Raw genomic sequence first — 19,792 nt, forward strand, 5'->3', positions numbered from 1 at the left:
GACCATTGGTATAAAAGCTTTGAAATAGGAAGGCATGCGCCGAACCTTAAAATTTCCAAAGTTAAACAAAGACCAAATTGATGACATTTGGACGACTTATCTGTGAAAAGCATTGCCAGGCAGTTGGAAGCTTAAGGGAAGAAAACATTCGCTCGCATACTCAAGAGAATAACATATTGGTATAGTGAGGTGTATCTAAGATATTTGTCCGCTTCAAGAAAGGAAATCTACAGAAAAGTAGACCAGGATCTCCTTAGACATTAGAATAGTAAGAAAACGAATTTATTGCTTGGTTGGTTAACGTGATGGCTTTAAACCCAATAAAGCCTCAAATAGTATGTTAAAACACCTTTTTCCCACCACATAAGAGCTTTTATGCGTTTCTGCTTGTGGTGTATTCGTTGCCCCTTTCCTTTCCCGCTTCGTGTGCAGTGGTTGGCGCTCTTGTTCTCTTGTCACTGTCATCCCGCTGTTTAAGGCATAACACTAAACAGTAGGGGTATTCACGGCGATAAGAGAGCAGGTTTGAATTACACTGTAAACACTGATAATGTTTAATATTTCTGATTGGCACAATGTTTGGTGAGTTTAGAATACATTTTGTCAACATATGAGGGTTACGTTCGAACTTTTTCGCGGTATATTCCCATGTTCATTATCAACGATCTGATGTCCTCGCTTTATATGAAACCCAGGTGGGTGAGGATTCTGATCCACAGGGTATCACACTGTATGTCTTTTTATCCCCCACAGAGGCATTGCGCTGTATGTACGTAATTATATAGTGTTCCTAGGCAGCAACACTTGGACTCACAAGATAAGGAATTTAATTCTATTTGGGTTAAATTTAGGATTGTATCACAGGTACTTTACTTGGGGTTTATATATAGAAGTCTAAACTCGGAAAGGGTTTCTTTAAGCGGTCTTGACTCCCTTTCTAACTCAATTACTACAATCTTAGAGGATTTTCCGGACAGTGATATCGTTGTTGCTGGCGATTTCAATGTCCATAACTCCTCTTGGCTATCCCATTCGGGACATACGACTCCGGATGGTCAATACGCCCAGCTGTTCGCAGCGCAGAATGGCCTGATGCATCTAGTGAATGAACCGACACACCTTTCATGTGTCCAAGGGCACCAACATAACACTCTTGACCTGTTCCTAACTTCGCACCCTGAGAAGTATGAAGTTAATGTCCTTGCGCCTCTTGGTAATTCCGATCACTGCACCATTTCAGTGTTCTTTTCGTATTCTGCTCTACGCACCGCTTCTTCCCCAGTTTCAAAGCGGCCAATTTTTGTATACGAAAGAGCATTTTTTTTGTAATTTTGTAAACGGTGACGTAAATGCTGCTGCCGAAATGGTGCAAGAAGTAATATTAATAGGAATGAGATCGTTCATTCTGACTAAGAATTTATCGGCTAAATCAAAAGATAAAATTTGGTTTAACTGGGCAAATCAAAAGAGGATGCATTTAGGACTTGGCGTCTGAACAAAAATGTCAATACCGAAATGCTGCGCAAACAGGCAAGAATTTCGTGTGCCAGAGTGCTTAGACACGAAAAGTTTCTTTACGAACAGCGACTTCGTGCTAAAGTTATTGCTTCTCCGAGGGGAAGCAAGAGCTTTTGGTCATTCGTAAAAAGAGTAAAGGGCAACCCATCGAAATGTTTGCAAGAAATTCTTCCTTACCGTTTAGCAAGCAACCACCCCCCGTGATTGATAGTATACCTAGTTCGATGCCTCAGATATTCTTTTGAACACGTGGAGTCAAAATGGTCCTTGCGGATCTCGACGTTAATAAATCTCCGGGCCCGGACGGTATATCAACACTTGTCCTTTGTAAAGGTTTTTTGACGCTTGCTCGTCCACTACGCAACTTTTTCAACCTAGCTTACCGTGCAGGAGTTTTCCCAGCGCATTGGAAGGTTGCGAACGTCCACCCCATCCCCAAAAAGGTGGGGCGAACAACCCTACGAGTTACCGGCCAATTGCGATATGCTCTGCGCTCTCCAAGATTATGGAGAGTATGGTTTACCATCATCTTGTCAGATACTTAGAGTCCAATAGTCTTCTTAGCGACTGACAGTATGGGTTCCGCAGAAATCGCTCAACTGGAGACCTAATGGCATTTTTGTCGGAACGATGGAGTCGCTCTATCCACCAGTTTGGTGAGAGTAAGGTCGTCGCTCTGGATATTTTCAAGGCATTTGATAGGGTCTGGCACGGTGCACTTTTATCAAAGCTTGTCTCTTTTGGAGTCGGTAATGACTTCGTTCGATTTATATCTAGCTTTCTCAGAGATCGCACTATACGAGTTGTTGTTGATGGGTTCTCATCCGATGGGTATACATTGACCGCAGGTGTGCCACAAGGCTCTGTCCTTTCCCTTAGGCTATGTCATTCACATTCATTCGACCATTGGCCCAGTCCTCAAGCAATTGTGGACTGGAGGCGCATTATGGATGAGACGCTTGCCCAGGATTTTTTGGCCATTTTCGAGTGGGGTAGAATGAACAGAGTAGACTTTAATGCACGGAAGACACAGTGCTGTTTCTTGTCTCACAAGCGATTCAATGACCCACTACAATAGTCGATATCTATCGACGGTATAGATATTGAACAGTCAGATGCTCTTGATGATCTGGGCATGAAGATACAATGTGATGTCCGTTGGTCAAAACATGTATTCGAAGTTTCGAAAGAAGCATTCAAGTGTTTGGGCTTTCTTAAGCGGTGCAAGAAATATTTCACCTCTTCTGATCTTCTCAATATCTGTACTACCTACAATACATCAGGCCGAGGTTGGAATATATCTCTTATATATGGGCAGGAGCTCCAAAATCATCCGTGGAGCTACTTGATCGTGTTCAAAGGAGAGCTATGGTGTTGATTGAGGACAGTAGGGTATCCATCTCTATTGCTTCTCTTGAACATCGTCGGAATGTGGGTAGCGTTGTATTGCTCCATCGTTATTTTCATGGCGTGTGTTCCAGGGATATTCGTCTTCTTATCCCTGACGTTAGGATGTTCACCAGGAATACAAGACTTGCCTGGAACTCACACCCGTTCGTAATTGATTGTCCATTCGACCGACCTTTGCATTACCGAGAAAATTAATTTTTAAGTCGAATATCAATAAACACTCCAATATCAATCTCCAATCCTTAACTTTTCTAATTGCCAACGCAATGTACTGCATATATAGGGGACAACCCTGCGTGTTGGTTACGTGAAAAAAATAGGACGCTCTAAAAGCATTCACTTTACTTTACTTAAATTGGTTATGACAGAATATTTGTTCCACTAGCCGAACGTAGAATAGCGTTTCAAGTGCCTCGATCTTCTGCGCTCATTCTAAAATCTCTGATATCAAGTTTCGAGGTGTCTCCAACCACTACATATTTCCATCGGGCTTTTGGTCTTCCCGGTTTGCGTGTACCACCGTGTTTGCCTTCAGAAGATTTCTTTGCTGGAGCTTCTTCATCCATTCTGATAACATGTCTGTAACTATGCTATCGTCGTCATAAGCTCATACAGCTCATAGTGCATTCGTCGCCTATATTCTCCATTAACGCAGACTGGTCCATATATTTTACGAAGAATCTTTCTCTCAAACACTCCAAGCACTGCCTCATCTGCTTTCACATGTACCCATGCTTCAGAACCATATAAAATCACAGGTAGTGTCAGTGTCTTGTATAGTGTAATCTTCGACTGTCGAGAGGTGGCCTTGTTTCTAAACTGCTTACTTAGTCCAAAGTAGCATCTGTTTGCCATTATTATTCTTCGCTTAATCTCGAAACTGGTGTCATTCGTTTCGGTTACGGCGGTGCCGAGGTAGATAAAGTTACTGACTATCTCAAAGTTGTGGTTCCCAACTTTCTCCATTTTCTTTGTTTGCTCAGTTGTACAAGGCGTTTTGGGAGTTGAAACCATCCATTTCGTCATATCTCCATTTACTGCCAGACCCATTTTCACTGACTCTCTTTCGATTCTTTCAAAGGCTACTTACTACTTCCGGTGACCTACCTTTGATGTCGATGTCGTCGGCATAGGCGAGTAGCATGTGTTCTCTTATGATAACCTTAGGATGTAGATCCGAGTCGATCTAGACTTGTCGGTCAGTCCGTCTGTCAAAATCTTGATAGCTGTCGAAGGCGTATAGCTAGCTACTTGAAATTTTGCTTTATATTAATGTAGGTCGTTGGGGGTTGCAAACGGGCCATATCGGTTCAGATTTAGCTCCCATAAAAACCGATCTCCCGATTTGACTTCTGGAGCCCTTACAAGCCGCAATTTTTGTCCGATTTGTCTGAAATTTTGCATGTAGTGTTCTGTTATGACTTTGAACAACTTCTTAAGGAATACCTAAATAAGTGCAGAATATAGGGATTCAAAAAATCAGAGCAATTAAAGAACAATTTCAGAGATGCAAAGTTTTCCACTTTCTCTTAGTGTATTTGTTGGACAAAAATAGATAGAGTTAACATAGAGCTATAAAATTTTGCGCGGAGGTATATTTGAGTGCAATATAAAAACAACTGGAGTATGGTCCAAATCGGTCTATAACCTGATATAGCTCCCATATAAACCGATCTCCCGATTTAACTTCTTGAGCCTCCAGAGGTCGCCACTATTACCTGATTAGTCTGAAATTTTCCATGATAAAATCTGTTAAGAGTCTCAACAACTACCACAAATATTGTCCAAATCGGTCTATAAGCTGATATTGCTCCCATATAAACTATTCCCCGATTGATTTAACATCTTGAGCCTCCAGAGGGAGCAATTATCATCCGATGTTTTTTATTCTGTCAGCCAACACGTCTGCGTTGTCTAGAGGAAATTTGGAATTGGAGGGGGGGAAAAGGATGTAGTGCTTATTGACATTTGTCTTAAATCTTTGGATGTCAAAGTGGGTGGGAAAAACATGAGCCGGAAGTCGATCCCACATACGAACGGTTCGGGTGAAATAAGAATTCTCTCTATAATGCATTGTGCGGTTCAATGGCCAATCAATTACAAACTGGCGTGAGTTCCAGGAATGTCTAGTATCCCTGACATACATCCTTACATCAGGAATAAGAAGACCAATATCAGACGAACACACACCATGAAAGTAACGATAGAACAGCGCCAAACAACCCACATTGCGACGATGATGAAGGGAGGCAATAGAGTTGGATACCCCACTGCCCCCAATCAACGCCATCGCTCTCCTCTGTACACGGTCCAGTAGCTCCAGGGATGATTTTGAAGCTCCAGCCCATACATGTGAGTAGTGCTCCATTTTCGGCCTTATGAAAGAGGTGTAGATGTTAAGAAGATCAGACGGAGTGAAGTAATTCTTACACCGTTTAAGGAAGCCTAAACACTTGAATGTTTCTTTGGACACGTCGAATACATGTTTAGCCCAACGGACATCACTTTGTATTTTCCTGTCCAGAACATCAAGAGCTTCTGATTGCTCAACATCTACACCGTTGATAGACAAAGATGATCGTAATGGGTCAGCGAATCGTTTGTATGACAACAAGCAGCACTGAGTTTTCCGTGCATTAGAGTCTACTCGATTCATTCGACCCCACTCAGAAATGGCCAGCAAATCCTGGCAGAGTGTATCGTCCATAACCCGCCTCTTGTTCTCAATCTCTCGAAAACTTGGCCTATGGTCGAATGAGTACGAATGACAGAGATCCGCAAATGAGTAGATCGGATTTGATGTCTGACCCAACAGATCGTTGAGGAAAATTAGAAAAAAAAGAAGGAGAAAGAACAGAGCCCTGGGGTACACCTGCGGTCAATTTGTGCTCATTGGATGAGAACCAATCTATAACGACTCGAATAGTGCGATCTCTGAGAAAGCTCGAATAAATCGAACGAAGCCATTACCGACACTAAATGCGACAAGCTTTGCTAGTGGTACACCGTGCCAGACCCTCTCAAATGCCTTGGAGATATCCAGAGCTACAAGCTTACTCTCACCAAACTGGTGGATTGAGCGATTCCAACGTTCCCACAGAAGTGCCATGAGGCCACACGTAAAGCAATTTCTGCGGAACCCATACTGTTGGTCGCTAAGAAGGCCATTAGACTCTAAATACCTCACAAGATGGTGATTAACCATGCTGTCCATGACCTTGGAGAGAGCGGAGCATATCGCAATTGGCCGATAATTCGCAGGGTTGTTTGCCTCACCTTTCTTGGGTATTGGCTGAACGTTCGCAAGCTTCCAACGCGCCAGGAAGACTCCCGCACGGTAGGCAGGATTAAAAAGGTTGCGTAATGGACGAGCGAGCGTCGAAGAACATTTGCGTAAGACAAGTGTTGATACGCCATCCGGGCCCGGGGATTTGTTTACGTCTAAATTTTTAAGAACCCTTTTAGCTCCACGAGTTCGAAAAAATATTTGGGGCATCATGCTTAAATTTTGCACAATGACTTCTGCTATGACTCCAAAACTTCGCCTAGTATGGTTCCAATTGGTATATAATCTGACATAGCTCCCTTATAAACCAATCTCTTAATTTGAGTTCTTAAGCCCAAAGAAGTCGTTTACTTTTACATTAACTCAGGGGACTATAGTAGCATTTTTCGGCGAACTTCTGCCTCTTATGTTTATTTTATATATGCCGGGAAAAATATGTTTAAACACAGAAAAGTGCACGTGATGGTTATTTTCTTACCGGCGATCCGGGTCAAGTCAACAAAGGAAAAGGGGTGTCATTAAAACACAGAAATTTATACAAGTGATCAAAGATATGTGGTCAAAATGTATCAAAACACAGAATGGTATACAACATTATCATTCATTATTGGCGTTCCCGAGTCAAGTCAACAAAGGTAAAAGGGGCTGTGTTGCGTTAGCAGTAGTTTGTCATAGCCCCTATGAGAGCAGTGTTTGCCGATCATGTCGCTGCTAAGAGCGCACAAAATTACATGAATTTGTGTGGGCGCATAGTGCTCTATGGTATACTAAAGAAGAGCACTAGATACGCCAGTTAGACACACTTTATTACAATCGAAACCGAATAAATAAAACTCTAAAATTTGAAATTTTGGTTTCACTTATCCGTAATTTTCAGATATGCGTAGCTCGGATAAGCGACATTCATTTTCAGTTAAGCGAATTGATCATAAGTGATCCGAATTTTTACTTCACCGCACTAACTATATATGAAATAAATTTGCGAGATTAAAAATATGTTTCGAACATTTTAAAGGTGACGCGATTTGTTTCATTTTCAGATAGTTTTTCAAAGTAAAATTTGTTTAACTTATGTCAAAGAAAAGGGTGATTTTTTTGAGGTTAGGATTTTGATGCATTAGTATTTGACAGATCACGTGGGATTTCAGACATGGTGTCAAAGAGAAAGATGCTCAGTATGCTTTGACATTTCATCATGAATAGACTTATAACGAGCAACGCTTGCAAATCATTGAATTTTATTACCAAAATCAGTGTTCGGTTCGAAATGTGTTCATTCACCGTAACGTTGCGTCCAACAGCATCTTTGAAAAAATACGGTCCAATGATTCCACCAGCGTACAAATCACACCAAACAGTGCATTTTTCGGGATGCATGGGCAGTTCTTGAACGGCTTCTGGTTGCTCTTCACTCCAAATGCGGCAATTTTGCTTATTTACGTAGCCATTCAACCAGAAATGAGCCTCATCGCTGAACAAAATTTGTCAAAATTTCGAACCGAACATTGATTTTGGTAATAAAATTCAATGATTTGCAAGCGTTGCTCGTTAGTAAGTCTATTCATGATGAAATGTCAAAGCATACTGAGCATCTTTCTCTTTGACACCATGTCTGAAATCCCACGTGATCTGTCAAATACTAATGCATGAAAATCCTAACCTCAAAAAAATCACCCTTTAGGTTCATACAAAAAATAAAAATTTGGTTCTGAAAACTTTTTCAGTTAAGCGATATTTTTAGAAATGCGATATTTCTCTAATACGAATTTAAATGCATTGAATAATACCAAAACTTTATGGTATTTTCCATTTAGTTTCACTTAAGCGGAATTTTGCACTAAAGCGTATTACAGTTATGCGGTTTCGACTGTATACCATAACCATTAGATCCATACATAAATATAATCATCGTTTTTCCTATATAACATCTTGGCCATGTTTCCTTTTTCATCACTACAAGCAATCGCTTGTATTTTGTTTTCATATTTATTTATAAAATTTTCACTACAGTTCATTCTTTTGGACTGTATAGCAATTTTTAGCTGTATATTCTGCATAGACCTTTTCAATATTTTTTGTTGGAGTGCCATATTTGCCGCTGTAAACTTCTTCGAGTAGACTTTTAAATTTAGCTCTTAAATCACGCATTCCATGTTTATTTAATAATCTGGCCATAACTTTTTGCTCAGCCGTGGCATTGGGATTTTCCACCAAGTAGGTTTTCATTATGGCACTTGTACTTTGATTGTACTTCAGGCGCTTGGCCTGGCAATCGCCTGTCTTAGATTTATATTCCGCGGTTTCTTGCAAGAATTTTTCTAAATTTTCTCTATGTTCATTATAGGCCTCCCCTTTGGGTACTTCTGTCACAGCATTGCGGACTAGAATTTCACTTTCCTCTATCATGGCATTCATTATGGCCTCGGCGGCCTTTACTATGAGTAGATCGGAATCACTTTCAGTTGTGGACACCAATGGTAGCTAGAACATAAAAACTGCTGATTTTTTATTTGGATGTTGAATTAAGAAGACAGCTCTACATACATGTCCAGTCACCATTATCGTAGTCATTGCCATCACCATAGCGAAATTCATTGCAGAGCGCGACGGATGAGTGAGCCGGTATCTCATTTGAGTACTAAACTATAAATGAGCGACTCGGAGTGTTGCTGAGTCTCACAAGTCGAGTAAACGAAAATATGGGTTGTATGTCTTATCGCATCCGCAATGGAATGGCGTAGTAGGGAAAACTGACAGCTGGGGAAGTAAACATTCAAGATTTGTTTCTACAAAGAGGGTATTAATAGTGGCTCATAATACAAATTGGTTTAGCTTGAGATGACTTCTGGACACCTCAGTGAAAATTCACTGCCAAAATTTTTTAACATAGTTTGCCCTTGAAGTCATCACACCTAACCAAAGACGAAACGCGTTCTATAGTGATTGGTGTCTTCTTGCTTTCCTTTTCCATTTGCAAAGAAAATCTCCGATCATTGAGCTCGACTCGAAAGGGAACAAACAAACATTATAAAATGTAATGATCTTTGTCCTAACAGCAAAAAACTTGAAAGTGAAAAAATAATAAAATTTGTTGAAAACTATTAATTCTAGGTAAAACATTTAAGTGTTAAGGGCGTTAAGCACCCTCTATTACTACGCCCTTAGCGCCATGTGTAGCTTATAACAGTGGCATAGTGTATCCCAGAAGCGAGATTAAAAAGATGACGAAATATGAGCAACGTCATATCTAAAAACTGTTTTTATGGGGTCATCCACTAAAAGCGTTGCCTTATCATGTGGTGTTTACTGGCGGAATGCCTGTCCATATATATTTGTTATAATTCCCATATGCGGGTGAGATTAAAGAAGTAGGAGGGGATCATGAAATACGAAATGTATTTATTGCGATCTGCACTAGATTTTATTTTCATGGACGCATGTGGCATATATTTGCAAAGATGAAGGCAATTTTAACAAGTAAAAGCGTGCTAAGTTCGGCCGGGCCGAATCTTATATACCCTCCACCATGGATCGCATTTGTCGAGTTCTTTTCCCGGCATCTCTTCTTAGGCAAAAAAGGATATAAGAAAAGAGTTGCTCTGCTATTAAAACGATATCAAGATATGGTCCGGTTCGGACCACAATTAAATTATATTTTGGAGACCTGTGTAAAATTTCAGCCAATTCGTATAAGAATTGCGCCCATTGGGGCTCACGAAGTAAAATAGAGAGAACGATTTATATTGGATCTGTATCGGGCTATAGACCGATTCAGACCATAATAAACACGTTTGTTGATGGTCATGAGAGGATCCATCGCACAAAATTTCAGGCATATCGGATAATAATTGCGACCTCTAGAGGCTCAAAAAGTCAAGATCCCAGATCGGTTTATATGGCAGCTATATCAGGTTATGAACCGATTTGAACCTTATTTGACACAGTTGTTGAAAGTAAAAATAAAATACGTCATGCAAAATTTCAGCCAAATCGGATAGGAATTGCGCCCTCTAGAAGCTCAAGAAGTCAAATCCCCAGATCTGTTTATATGACAGCTATATTAGGTTATGGACCGATTTCAACCATACCTGGCACAGTTGTTGGATATTATAACGAAATACTTCGTGCAAAAATTCATTCAAATCGGATAAGAATTGTGCCCTCTAGAGGCTCAAGAAGTCAAGACCCAAGATCGGTTTATATGGCAGCTATATCAGGTTATAGACCGATTTAAACCATACTTGGCACAGTTGTTGAGTATCATAACAAAACACGTCGTGCGAAATTCCATTCCATTCGGATAAGAATTGCGCCCTCTAGAGGGTCAAGAAGTCAAGACCCAAGATCGGTTTATATGGCAGCTATATCAGGTTATGGACCGATTTGTACCATACTTGGCACAGTTGTTGGATATAATAACAAAACACGTCGTGCAAAATTTCATCCCAATCGGATAAGAATTGCGCACTCTAGAGGCTCAAGAAGTCAAGACCCAAGATCGGTTTATATGGCAGCTATATCAGGTTATAAACCGATTTGAACCATACTTGGCACAGTTGTTGGATATTATAACAAAACACGTCGTGCAAAATTTCATTCTGATCGGATAAGAATTGCGCACGCTAGAGGCTCAAGAAGTCAAGACCCAAGATCGGTTTATATGGCAGCTATATCAGGTTATGTGCCGATTTGAACCATACTTGGCACAGTTGTTGGATATTATAACAAAACACGTCGGGCCAAAATTCATTCAAATCGGATAAGAATTGCGCCCTCCAGAGGCTCAAGAAGTCAAGACCCAAGATCGGTTTATATGGCAGCTATATCAGGTTATGAACCGATTTCAACCATACTTGGCACAGTTATTGCATATTATAACAAAACACGTCGTGCCAAAATTCATTCAAATCGGATAAGAATTGCGCCCTCTAGAGGCTCAAGAATTCAAGACCCAAGATCGGTTTATATGGCAGCTATATCAAAACATGGACCGATATGGCCCATTTACAATACCAACCGACCTACACTAATAAGAAGTATTTGTGCAAAATTTCAAGCGGCTAGCTTTACTCCTTCGGAAGTTAGCGTGCTTTCGACAGACAGACGGACGGACGGACGGACGGACGGACGGACGGACGGACGGACGGACGGACGGACAGACGGACGGACATGGCTAGATCGACATAAAATGTCACGACGATCAAGAATATATATACTTTATGGGGTCTCAGACGAATATTTCGAGTAGTTACAAACAGAATGACGAAATAAGTATACCCCCATCTTATGGTCGAGGGTATAAAAACAGTATTTTGAACCTACAGCTTGTTTTGTTTGTAGAAGCTTACTATGAATTTTTGTACTACAAAATAATTTTATGAATACAATATAAGCATCATTCGATTTACACGGAATAGGGCGTAAAAATTCAAATTTTCAACCAACCCTTCCGAGGTAGGTTAGGTTAGGTTGAAAAGAGGGTGCTGGTATTAATCCACCCCATGACACTATACACCTAAGCCAGTAATCGGCTTTTTGTGCGCACTAAAAAACCCTTCCGAGATACATAAAAAATCGTGCCCCACAGACCAGGACATAAACAAAGCAAGCTGCATCATTTCATCCTCAGCTTTAACGGCAATTAGTGCCCGGTTATAGCCTCAGTTATAGTGCTCACTGACCTCTAGCCGAAATCAAGCAGTTCTTTAGTCCTTAATGGCCAACGCACAATTGGATGGAAGAAAAATTATTGGAAATATGTACCAATTGTGAACGGATAAAGGTGCAAATTTGCCTATGACCATTCCACGAAAGAACAGCGGCAAACTTCTCACAAATCAATGAGTGCTGTCCGATTCAAGTTTTAGGCTCAATGATAAGTTACTCCTTTGTGCGAGGTGCGAGACCTCTTGGGGGAGAAGTTTTTATATGACTGCCATACCAAATGGTACAGTACCTCACAAATGTCGCTAGCATGGGGGTATACTAATCTAGTCATTTCGTTTGTAACACCTCGAAATATTCGTCTAAGACCCGATAAAGTACAAATAATCTTGATCGTTTCGACATTCTAAGTCGATCTAGCAATGTCCGTCCGTCCGACTGTCGAAACCACGATAGCGGTCGAACCTGATATAGCTCCCATAGAAACCGATCCCCCGATTAGATTTCTTTAGCCCCTGGAAGCTGCAATTTTTGTCCGATTTGGCTAAAATTTGGAACAAAGACTTCAGTTATGATTTCAAAAATCCATGCCAAGTATGATGTGAATCGCTCTATAAACATATATAGTCCTCATATAAACCGATCCTTGGATTTGGATTCCATCCGGTTTGGCTGAAATTAGGAATAAAGACTTGTATTGTGAATTTCAATATCTATGCTAAGTATGATCCGAGTCGGTCAATAAACAGAAATAGACCCCATATAAACCGATCCCCGGATTTGATTACTGCAGCCCTGAAATTTGGCCCAAAAACTTATCTTATGACTTTTAACATCAGAGCCAAGTTTTATCCGAATCGGTCAATATGGTGATATAGGCCCCCTAAGTTCCGATTTCGCAATACGACTTCTTGAGACCAAAATAATGGTACATTTTTAACGGAGTCCATGGTGCTGGGTACCCAAGATTCGGTCCGGCCGAACTTGTCAGGCTTTAACTTGTTATTCTTAGCTTAGCCTTATGGACGCTCAGTCGTGTGGTGCTCTTATGGCTTTCTCCCTAATAAAAGGTTTTCTGCAACCCTTCGTTAGACCAATCAATACTAGGTCTGTTTATTTCCTTTGTTACAAATCGCCAGATTGCAACTTATTACGTAATGAAAGCTAGTAACGAAAGTATTAATTCCAAGGCAGGCTTTTACTGAATCTTCAATGCTAAGCGACGAAAGAAGAAAAACATTCAGAATACTCTTTGCAAGAATACAGGCTATTCCCCGTACCATTGTGTAACTCAAATCCAGGAATTCTTAGTCATAAGGACCATACAACTGGTTTAGAGAACATGTTGTCTTGGCATATGCGGAGCGATGAGGACCACGCCCACTAGGGCACTGGAGACTATTCTGCATATCTGATCAATAGACATACAGATTAAGTGTTGGGCAGCCACTGCGACTATGAGACTAAAGCCGATGGGAGCAGCTCATACCATTGGGGTATAATCGAAGTGACGATAGGAAACCTGGAAGGAATGGAAGAGGTTTCCGATCGGATACCTGAGATGAACCTTGAGGTCGAGTGTGAAGCACTGCTGCCAGCGGCACGCTATTGGATTGACGGACCGCTAGTATTGCCATCTGGAAGATCATGCTACACGGATGGATCATTGTTAGAGGACAGACTGGGGTTGGGGGTCTACATTGAGAACCCAGGGACTGATATCTGTTTTAGACTGCCTGACCATAATACGGTCCTGCAGGCTAGATCCGGGCTATCACGGAATGCGTGAAGTGTTGTGGTGCTAACGCGAGGACGTCGAGTGTGAACATCTTTACCGTCAGTAAAATTGTCATAAGGGCAATAACAACAACCCAGGGACTGAGATCTGTTTTAGACTGCCTGACGATAATACGGTCCTGCAGGCGGAGATCCGGGCTATCACGGAATGCTTGAAGTGTTGTGGTGCTAACGCGAGGACGTCGAGTGTGAACATCTTCACCGTCAGTAAAATTTTCATAAGGGCAATAACAACGAGGGTGGTAAGGACACGAACAGACTTGCAGTGTAAGAAGGAGATTAACACTTTCACTGAGGATTGCAAAATCCGCATCGTTTGGGTGCCGGGCCATAACGGAGTAAGAGGGAATGAGGGGCAGTCGATTTGGCGGTGAAGGCCAGAGGACTGTCGTCAATAAACTTGGTTAACCCGAAGCCTTTCGGTCCAACGCAGTCCGGCGATAAATGCGCATGCAACATTGTGGAACAGCGAAACAGTCGGTAGGACGGCGAAAATCCTATGGGGGATCCAGATCTTGAGCAGATGAGGCTATTACTAAAAGGAAGTAAAAAGGAGGTCCGTAAAGTTTTTGTATCATAACGGGACACATAGGAGCTCACTTATGTAAAATCGGTGCGGCAAGTGATAGCATGTGTAAGACATGCGGAGATGATGATGAAACGTTTGAGCATTTCCTTTGTCATTTAACGGCTTTCGCGTCTAATAGATACCGGTGCTTAGGTGGGAACACTATAGCAGACATTAACCAACTTAGGGGCGTGGCATGGAAAACAATAAGGATTTTATAAGTAGCACGGAATTCCTAACTTAATTTTTCTTTTTCGATGTTACTTTTTAATTTTTAGAGCGCACAACAAGCCGATTAATGGCTTAGATGTATGCCTATAGTGGCATGGGCCCGATTTATATCTACACCCTCTTTTCAACCTAACCTAGTCCAAGGACATATCTTCCACACACCCATGATTCCTGGATAAGAACAAAGTCAAATCATTCTGCTATCAGAATATATTCAGTGCCGCCGGAGCGGCCTAACAATGGTGGCAGCTGAGTTGGTAGAGATTACCAGTGGGGGAGGTACGAAGGAACGCACGTTACGCACTAGAGGCCTGATCTGCTGATACTGTGGTATCACAATGGAAAAAAATTGTCTATGTGAGTCTGTCCTTATAATAGGCTGCCATTTTTAACTAACCTATCCTACAATGTCGGAGAAGTATTTGCAGAAACCGAACCCTAGTCAAGACTCAGACTTTTCACCAATGTTACACTCACCTAGTCGTCTGAGTACGCCAGGAGTATATTCTCACAATATTCGTTCGATCTTCATAAGGCGTTGCAACTTTTGATCACGGCATGGGTATTTTTGTTCTCTTTCAACCCTCCAGACTTAAGATATGTGGTTGATAGTTCCTCAGATAAGTAGCCAGCAATAGCACTTTTGGCTTCAACTTGATGAATACGTAGGCTACAGCTCCTCCGGCAGAATGATTAAACGTCAACTTATCGGTCCTGTACAGCGGGCCGACCAAGGATCGCTAAATGTATATGGCGACAAAAACAAACGTATTTTTATACCCTCCACCATAAGATGGGGGGTATACTAATTTCGTCATTCTGTTTGTAACTACTCGAAATATTCGTCTGAGACCCCATAAAGTATATATATTCTTGATCGTCGTGACATTTTATGTCAATCTAGCCATGTCCGTCCGTCTGTCCGTCTGTCCGTCCGTCCGTCCGTCCGTCCGTCCGTCCGTCCGTCCGTCCGTCCGTCCGTCCGTCCGTCCGTCCGTCCGTCCGTCCGTCCGTCCGTCCGTCCGTCCGTCTGTCTGTCGAAAGCACGCTAACTTCCGAAGGAGTAAAGCTAGCCGCTTGAAATTTTGCACAAATACTTCTTATTAGTGTAGGTCGGTTGGTATTGTAAATGGGCCATATCGGTCCATGTTTTGATATAGCTGCCATATAAACCGATCTTGGGTCTTGACTTCTTGAGCCTCTAGAGTGCGCAATTCTTATCCGATTCGAATAAAATTTTGTACGGCGTGTTTTGTTATGATATCCAACAACTGTTCCAAGTATGGTTCAAATCGGTCCATAACCTGATATAGCTGCCATATAAACCGATCTTGGGTCTTGACTTCTTGAGCCTCTAGAGTGCGCAATTCTTATCCGATTGAAATGAAATTTTGCACGACGTGTTTTGTTATGATATTCAACAACTGTGCCAAGTATGGTTCAAATCGGTTCATAACCTGATATAGCTGCCATATAAACCGATCTTGGGTCTTGACTTCTTGAGCCTCTAGAGGGCGCAATTCTTATCCGATTGAATTGGAATTTTGCACGACGTGTTTTGTTATGATACCCAACAACTGTGCTAAGTATGGTTTAAATCGGTCTATAACCTGATATAGCTGCCATATAAACCGATCTTGGGTCTTGACTTCTTGAGCCTCTAGAGTGCGCAATTCTTATCCGATTGGAATGAATTTTTGGCACCAAGTATTTCGTTATGATATCCAACAACTGTGCCAAGTATGGTTAAAATCGGTCCATAACCTGATATAGCTGTCATATAAACAGATCTGGGGATTTGATTTCTTGAGCTTCTAGAGGGCGCAATTCCTATCCGATTTGGCTGAAATTTTGCATGACGTATTTTATTTTTACTTTCAACAACTGTGTCAAATAAGGTTCAAATCGGTTCATAACCTGATATAGTTGCCATATAAACCGATCTGGGATCTTGACTTCTTGACCCCTAGAAGTCGCAATTATTATTACCGATATGCCTGAAATTTTGTACGACGGATCCTCTCATGACCATCAACAAACGTGTTTATTATGGTCTGAATCGGTCTATAGCCCGATACAGATCCCATATAAATCGTTCTCTCTATTTTACTTCGTGAGCCCCAATGGGCGCAATTCTTATACGAATTGGCTGAAATTTTACACAGGTCTCCAACATATAATTTAATTGTGGTCCGAACCGGACCATATCTTGATATCGTTTTAATAGCAGAGCAACTCTTTTCTTATATCCTTTTTTGCCTAAGAAGAGATGCCGGGAAAAGAACTCGACAAATGCGATCCATGGTGGAGGGTATATAAGATTCGGCCCGGCCGAACTTAGCACGCTTTTACTTGTTATACCCTACAGCACTACTGTGGTACAGCGTATTATAACTTGGTGAATTAGTTTGTAACGCCCTTAAGGAAGAGAGATGATAAGTATACCGATCAACTCAGAATCACTTTCTTATTCGATTTAGCTACATAGGTCCGTCTGCCAGTCCGTCTGTCTGTCTGTCTGTCCATCTTAATTTGTGTACAAACTACAGGTCGCAATTTTTATCCGATCGTCTTCAAATTTGGTATGTGTTTTTCGGCCTGAGAAGAAGCCTATTGAAATTGAAAAAAAAAATCGGTTCAGATTTGGATATAGCTCCCGATATGCAGTAATACTGCAATAAAATGGTCATTTGTTAACCGATTCTGTCGAAATTTGGCAGGAAGAATTTTCTTATGACTCCCGATATTACAGGTGTATTTCAATAAAATCGGTTCAGATTTGGATATAGCTCCCATATATATGTTCGTTCGATTTGCAGTAATAATGCAATAAAATGGTCATTTGTTACCCGATTCTCTTGAAATTTAAAGAGGAAGGATTTTCTAATGACTCTCGACATTACTGGTGACTTTCATAGATATCGGTTCAGAATTAGATATAGCTCTCATATATAAATATATCGCCCAATTTTCACTTCCAGAGTCACAGCAAGCGAATTTATTTTTATTTTGCCCAAAAATTTGCAAACATGTTTCCTCGACGACTACCACGGTTAGTGAGAATCTGGGAAGCTGAAATCGGTTCAGATTTTGGTATATATCCGATACATATGTTCGTCCGATTTTGAGAAATATTGCAAGAAAGTTTTAATTTTTTAACCGATTCTCTCAAATTTTTTCAGGAAGGATTGTCTTATGACTCTCGTTTCAGCATTCACAATGTAAGAGTGCCAGAAGGGGAGTCATTCGTCGCATACAAGGTGTCCAGGCCAATGAACAATCCTCACAATTTTTGGTAGACGAACTCACGAATGTGATTCACAGCGCCCAGTCGTTCAAATTGCGGGGCTCTGACAGAGTCTCTAAACTGATGCTTAAGAATCTGGATTTAACGGGAGATGTGACCAAGGTCCTCAAACTGCCTCTGGACACCCTTATAGTTCCCGAAAAATGAGCAGAGTGAATGCGCTTCTGAAATCAAGAAAAGATTGGGGCAAGGGCGAATCTTTTAGACCGATTTTCTTTCTCTCGTCAGTAGCTGAGACGCTTGGGGCACTATTCCTTCTTAGGCTTGTTGGAGAATATCCATTTGCTGAGCGGCATGGATTTCGGATCTTATTTTGACAAGATTTTTATACCGAGTTGTTAACTTGATGATAACAACTCCAATTAGTTTACACATATAATACTTACTTATAGGACGCAAAGTATTCACAATAGTGTTCTGTTATCTTTTATTATTTTAGTTGTGTGGGCTATTGTTAAATACCTTAAAATACTGATTATTGTGTGGCATATTGTGTAAAACAATATTTTTGAAGTTTTTCCCTTTCATTCGAGCACGGGATTTTGCAGTTAACATTGCATTTTCAGGAATTCCGAATAAGCCGCACTGCCCTCTTCTACGGGGACACCAATCCTGCCGCTTACAATTCCCGCCAAAAATATTTTGGCTTCCACCATCATGTCTTTTAGGCCATATTCCTCCAATAATTTGAGAATTTCTCGATATTCGGGGGCTGAATTTGGTCTTAGGTAGGCCACCATTACTGAAGTCCAACTTTTTGAAAATGTTGACATTTTATCATGGCAAGGACCGGGTTTCTGGAAATCATTGGCATTCTGCAATAGCTGTTTCAGGGCACTACGATGTATTTCATATTGTGGGCTTTGGGGCAAGCGATGTAAGACATTTCTAATTAGAATCGCGGTTTTCTCAGCCTGCGAAGTGGTGTATTTTACCTCGGCTTCAATGAAATCCATAGATGGCTGCTTTAAGAGCATAGGATAGGAAATACCTCTCTAAAAATTTTTAAAATTTAATAAAATCATATTCTTCACAAAATATTTCGTTCGAATGCTCTTACCCCTATTACCATAAGGACTATGGTTGCTATTGAAAATAGGAACACCATTTTATTTTTGTGTTATTTTTTCTCTGTTGCTGTCTGACGAATCTCTAAAATTGTACTAAATTAGATTTTGTTCTTTTCAATTCAAACACGAGAGATGCCGCCAAGCTCTTATCAGTATTTGATAAGACACAAGACACATGCATGGTCGTACTTTCTAAAACGGGATGTGGAATGGAATTTAAACCTTAAACTAGACTTTTTGCTATACCCTACGTTAAGGCCATAGGTTTTTGTATACAATTTCAAACATTGTTCTAAATAAAAACAATTAATACTAAAATGAGGACCACTGTAAACAAGATAGATATAAAATAGTGAGGTAAGTAGATTGTAGCATCAAGGTAACCTAAACATTGGCCTTAAATAATCTGTGGTTGCAAGCAGGAACCCTTGTAAAGCGTATGACGTAGTAGAAATCACCACTTATTCTTCGTACATGCATGCATTTAAATGCAAGCGCTGGACGTTTAATTGTACGGACTGCTATTTCTTTATTCCCAAATAACGAAGTATCTCTGATGTCCCTAGAGAGTAAAGCGTTCCAAATAGTCGACTTCTACGAAATATGATGGCTCCATTCAATGACTAAACATGTTCTAAAAAAAAAAGTCCAGAGGTGTTAAAGCGTAGGAACAAGGCCAGTGAACTGGTCAACTTCTGGTGATAAATTTGTCATTAATTTTTTTTGGAACAAACCCCAATGTTAAACGTGCTGTCCGGCAATTGGCGGGGTTTTGATGGAATCAAATTAATTTATTTATGGCACCAAAATATATACTACTTTACAATTTGACATCCATTAAAAACGTTAAAAAAGAACAACTTAAAATAACGCAGGAAACGGATTAGGTTGCAATCAGCAACGTCATCGAATTCGCAGTAACGAATTCTATCCTTGACTTG

The 19,792-nt window shown here is 40.8% G+C and overlaps 1 protein-coding gene across 1 annotated transcript; it reads right to left on the bottom strand.

Moving 5' to 3' along the window:
- Window positions 1–18,184: 18,184 nt before the first annotated feature.
- On the bottom strand, window positions 18,185–18,932 carry LOC106087357 (uncharacterized). Its single transcript, XM_013252375.2, has 2 exons — window positions 18,842–18,932; window positions 18,185–18,776 (listed from the first exon to the last, which is right to left on the bottom strand). The coding sequence occupies exons 1-2, from the start codon at window positions 18,887–18,889 to the stop codon at window positions 18,330–18,332; spliced, it is 495 nt and encodes a 164-aa protein (XP_013107829.2). The 5' UTR covers window positions 18,890–18,932; the 3' UTR covers window positions 18,185–18,329.
- Between the last annotated feature and the right edge of the window lie 860 nt (window positions 18,933–19,792).

Source organism: Stomoxys calcitrans, chromosome 3 (assembly GCF_963082655.1).
Source record: "Stomoxys calcitrans chromosome 3, idStoCalc2.1, whole genome shotgun sequence".
NCBI classification, from domain to species: domain Eukaryota; kingdom Metazoa; phylum Arthropoda; class Insecta; order Diptera; family Muscidae; genus Stomoxys; species Stomoxys calcitrans.

What these genes read in the sequence shown, in the direction of transcription:
- LOC106087357 (XM_013252375.2), bottom strand. Translation starts at nt 18,889, where the DNA reads ATGGTGTTCCTATTTTCAATAGCAACCATAGTCCTTATGGTAATAGGG. An exon ending in TAGTCCTTATGGTAATAGGG is followed by an intron (nt 18,777 to 18,841) that starts GTAAGAGCATTC and finishes AAAAATTTTTAG; the next exon opens with AGAGGTATTTCCTATCCTAT.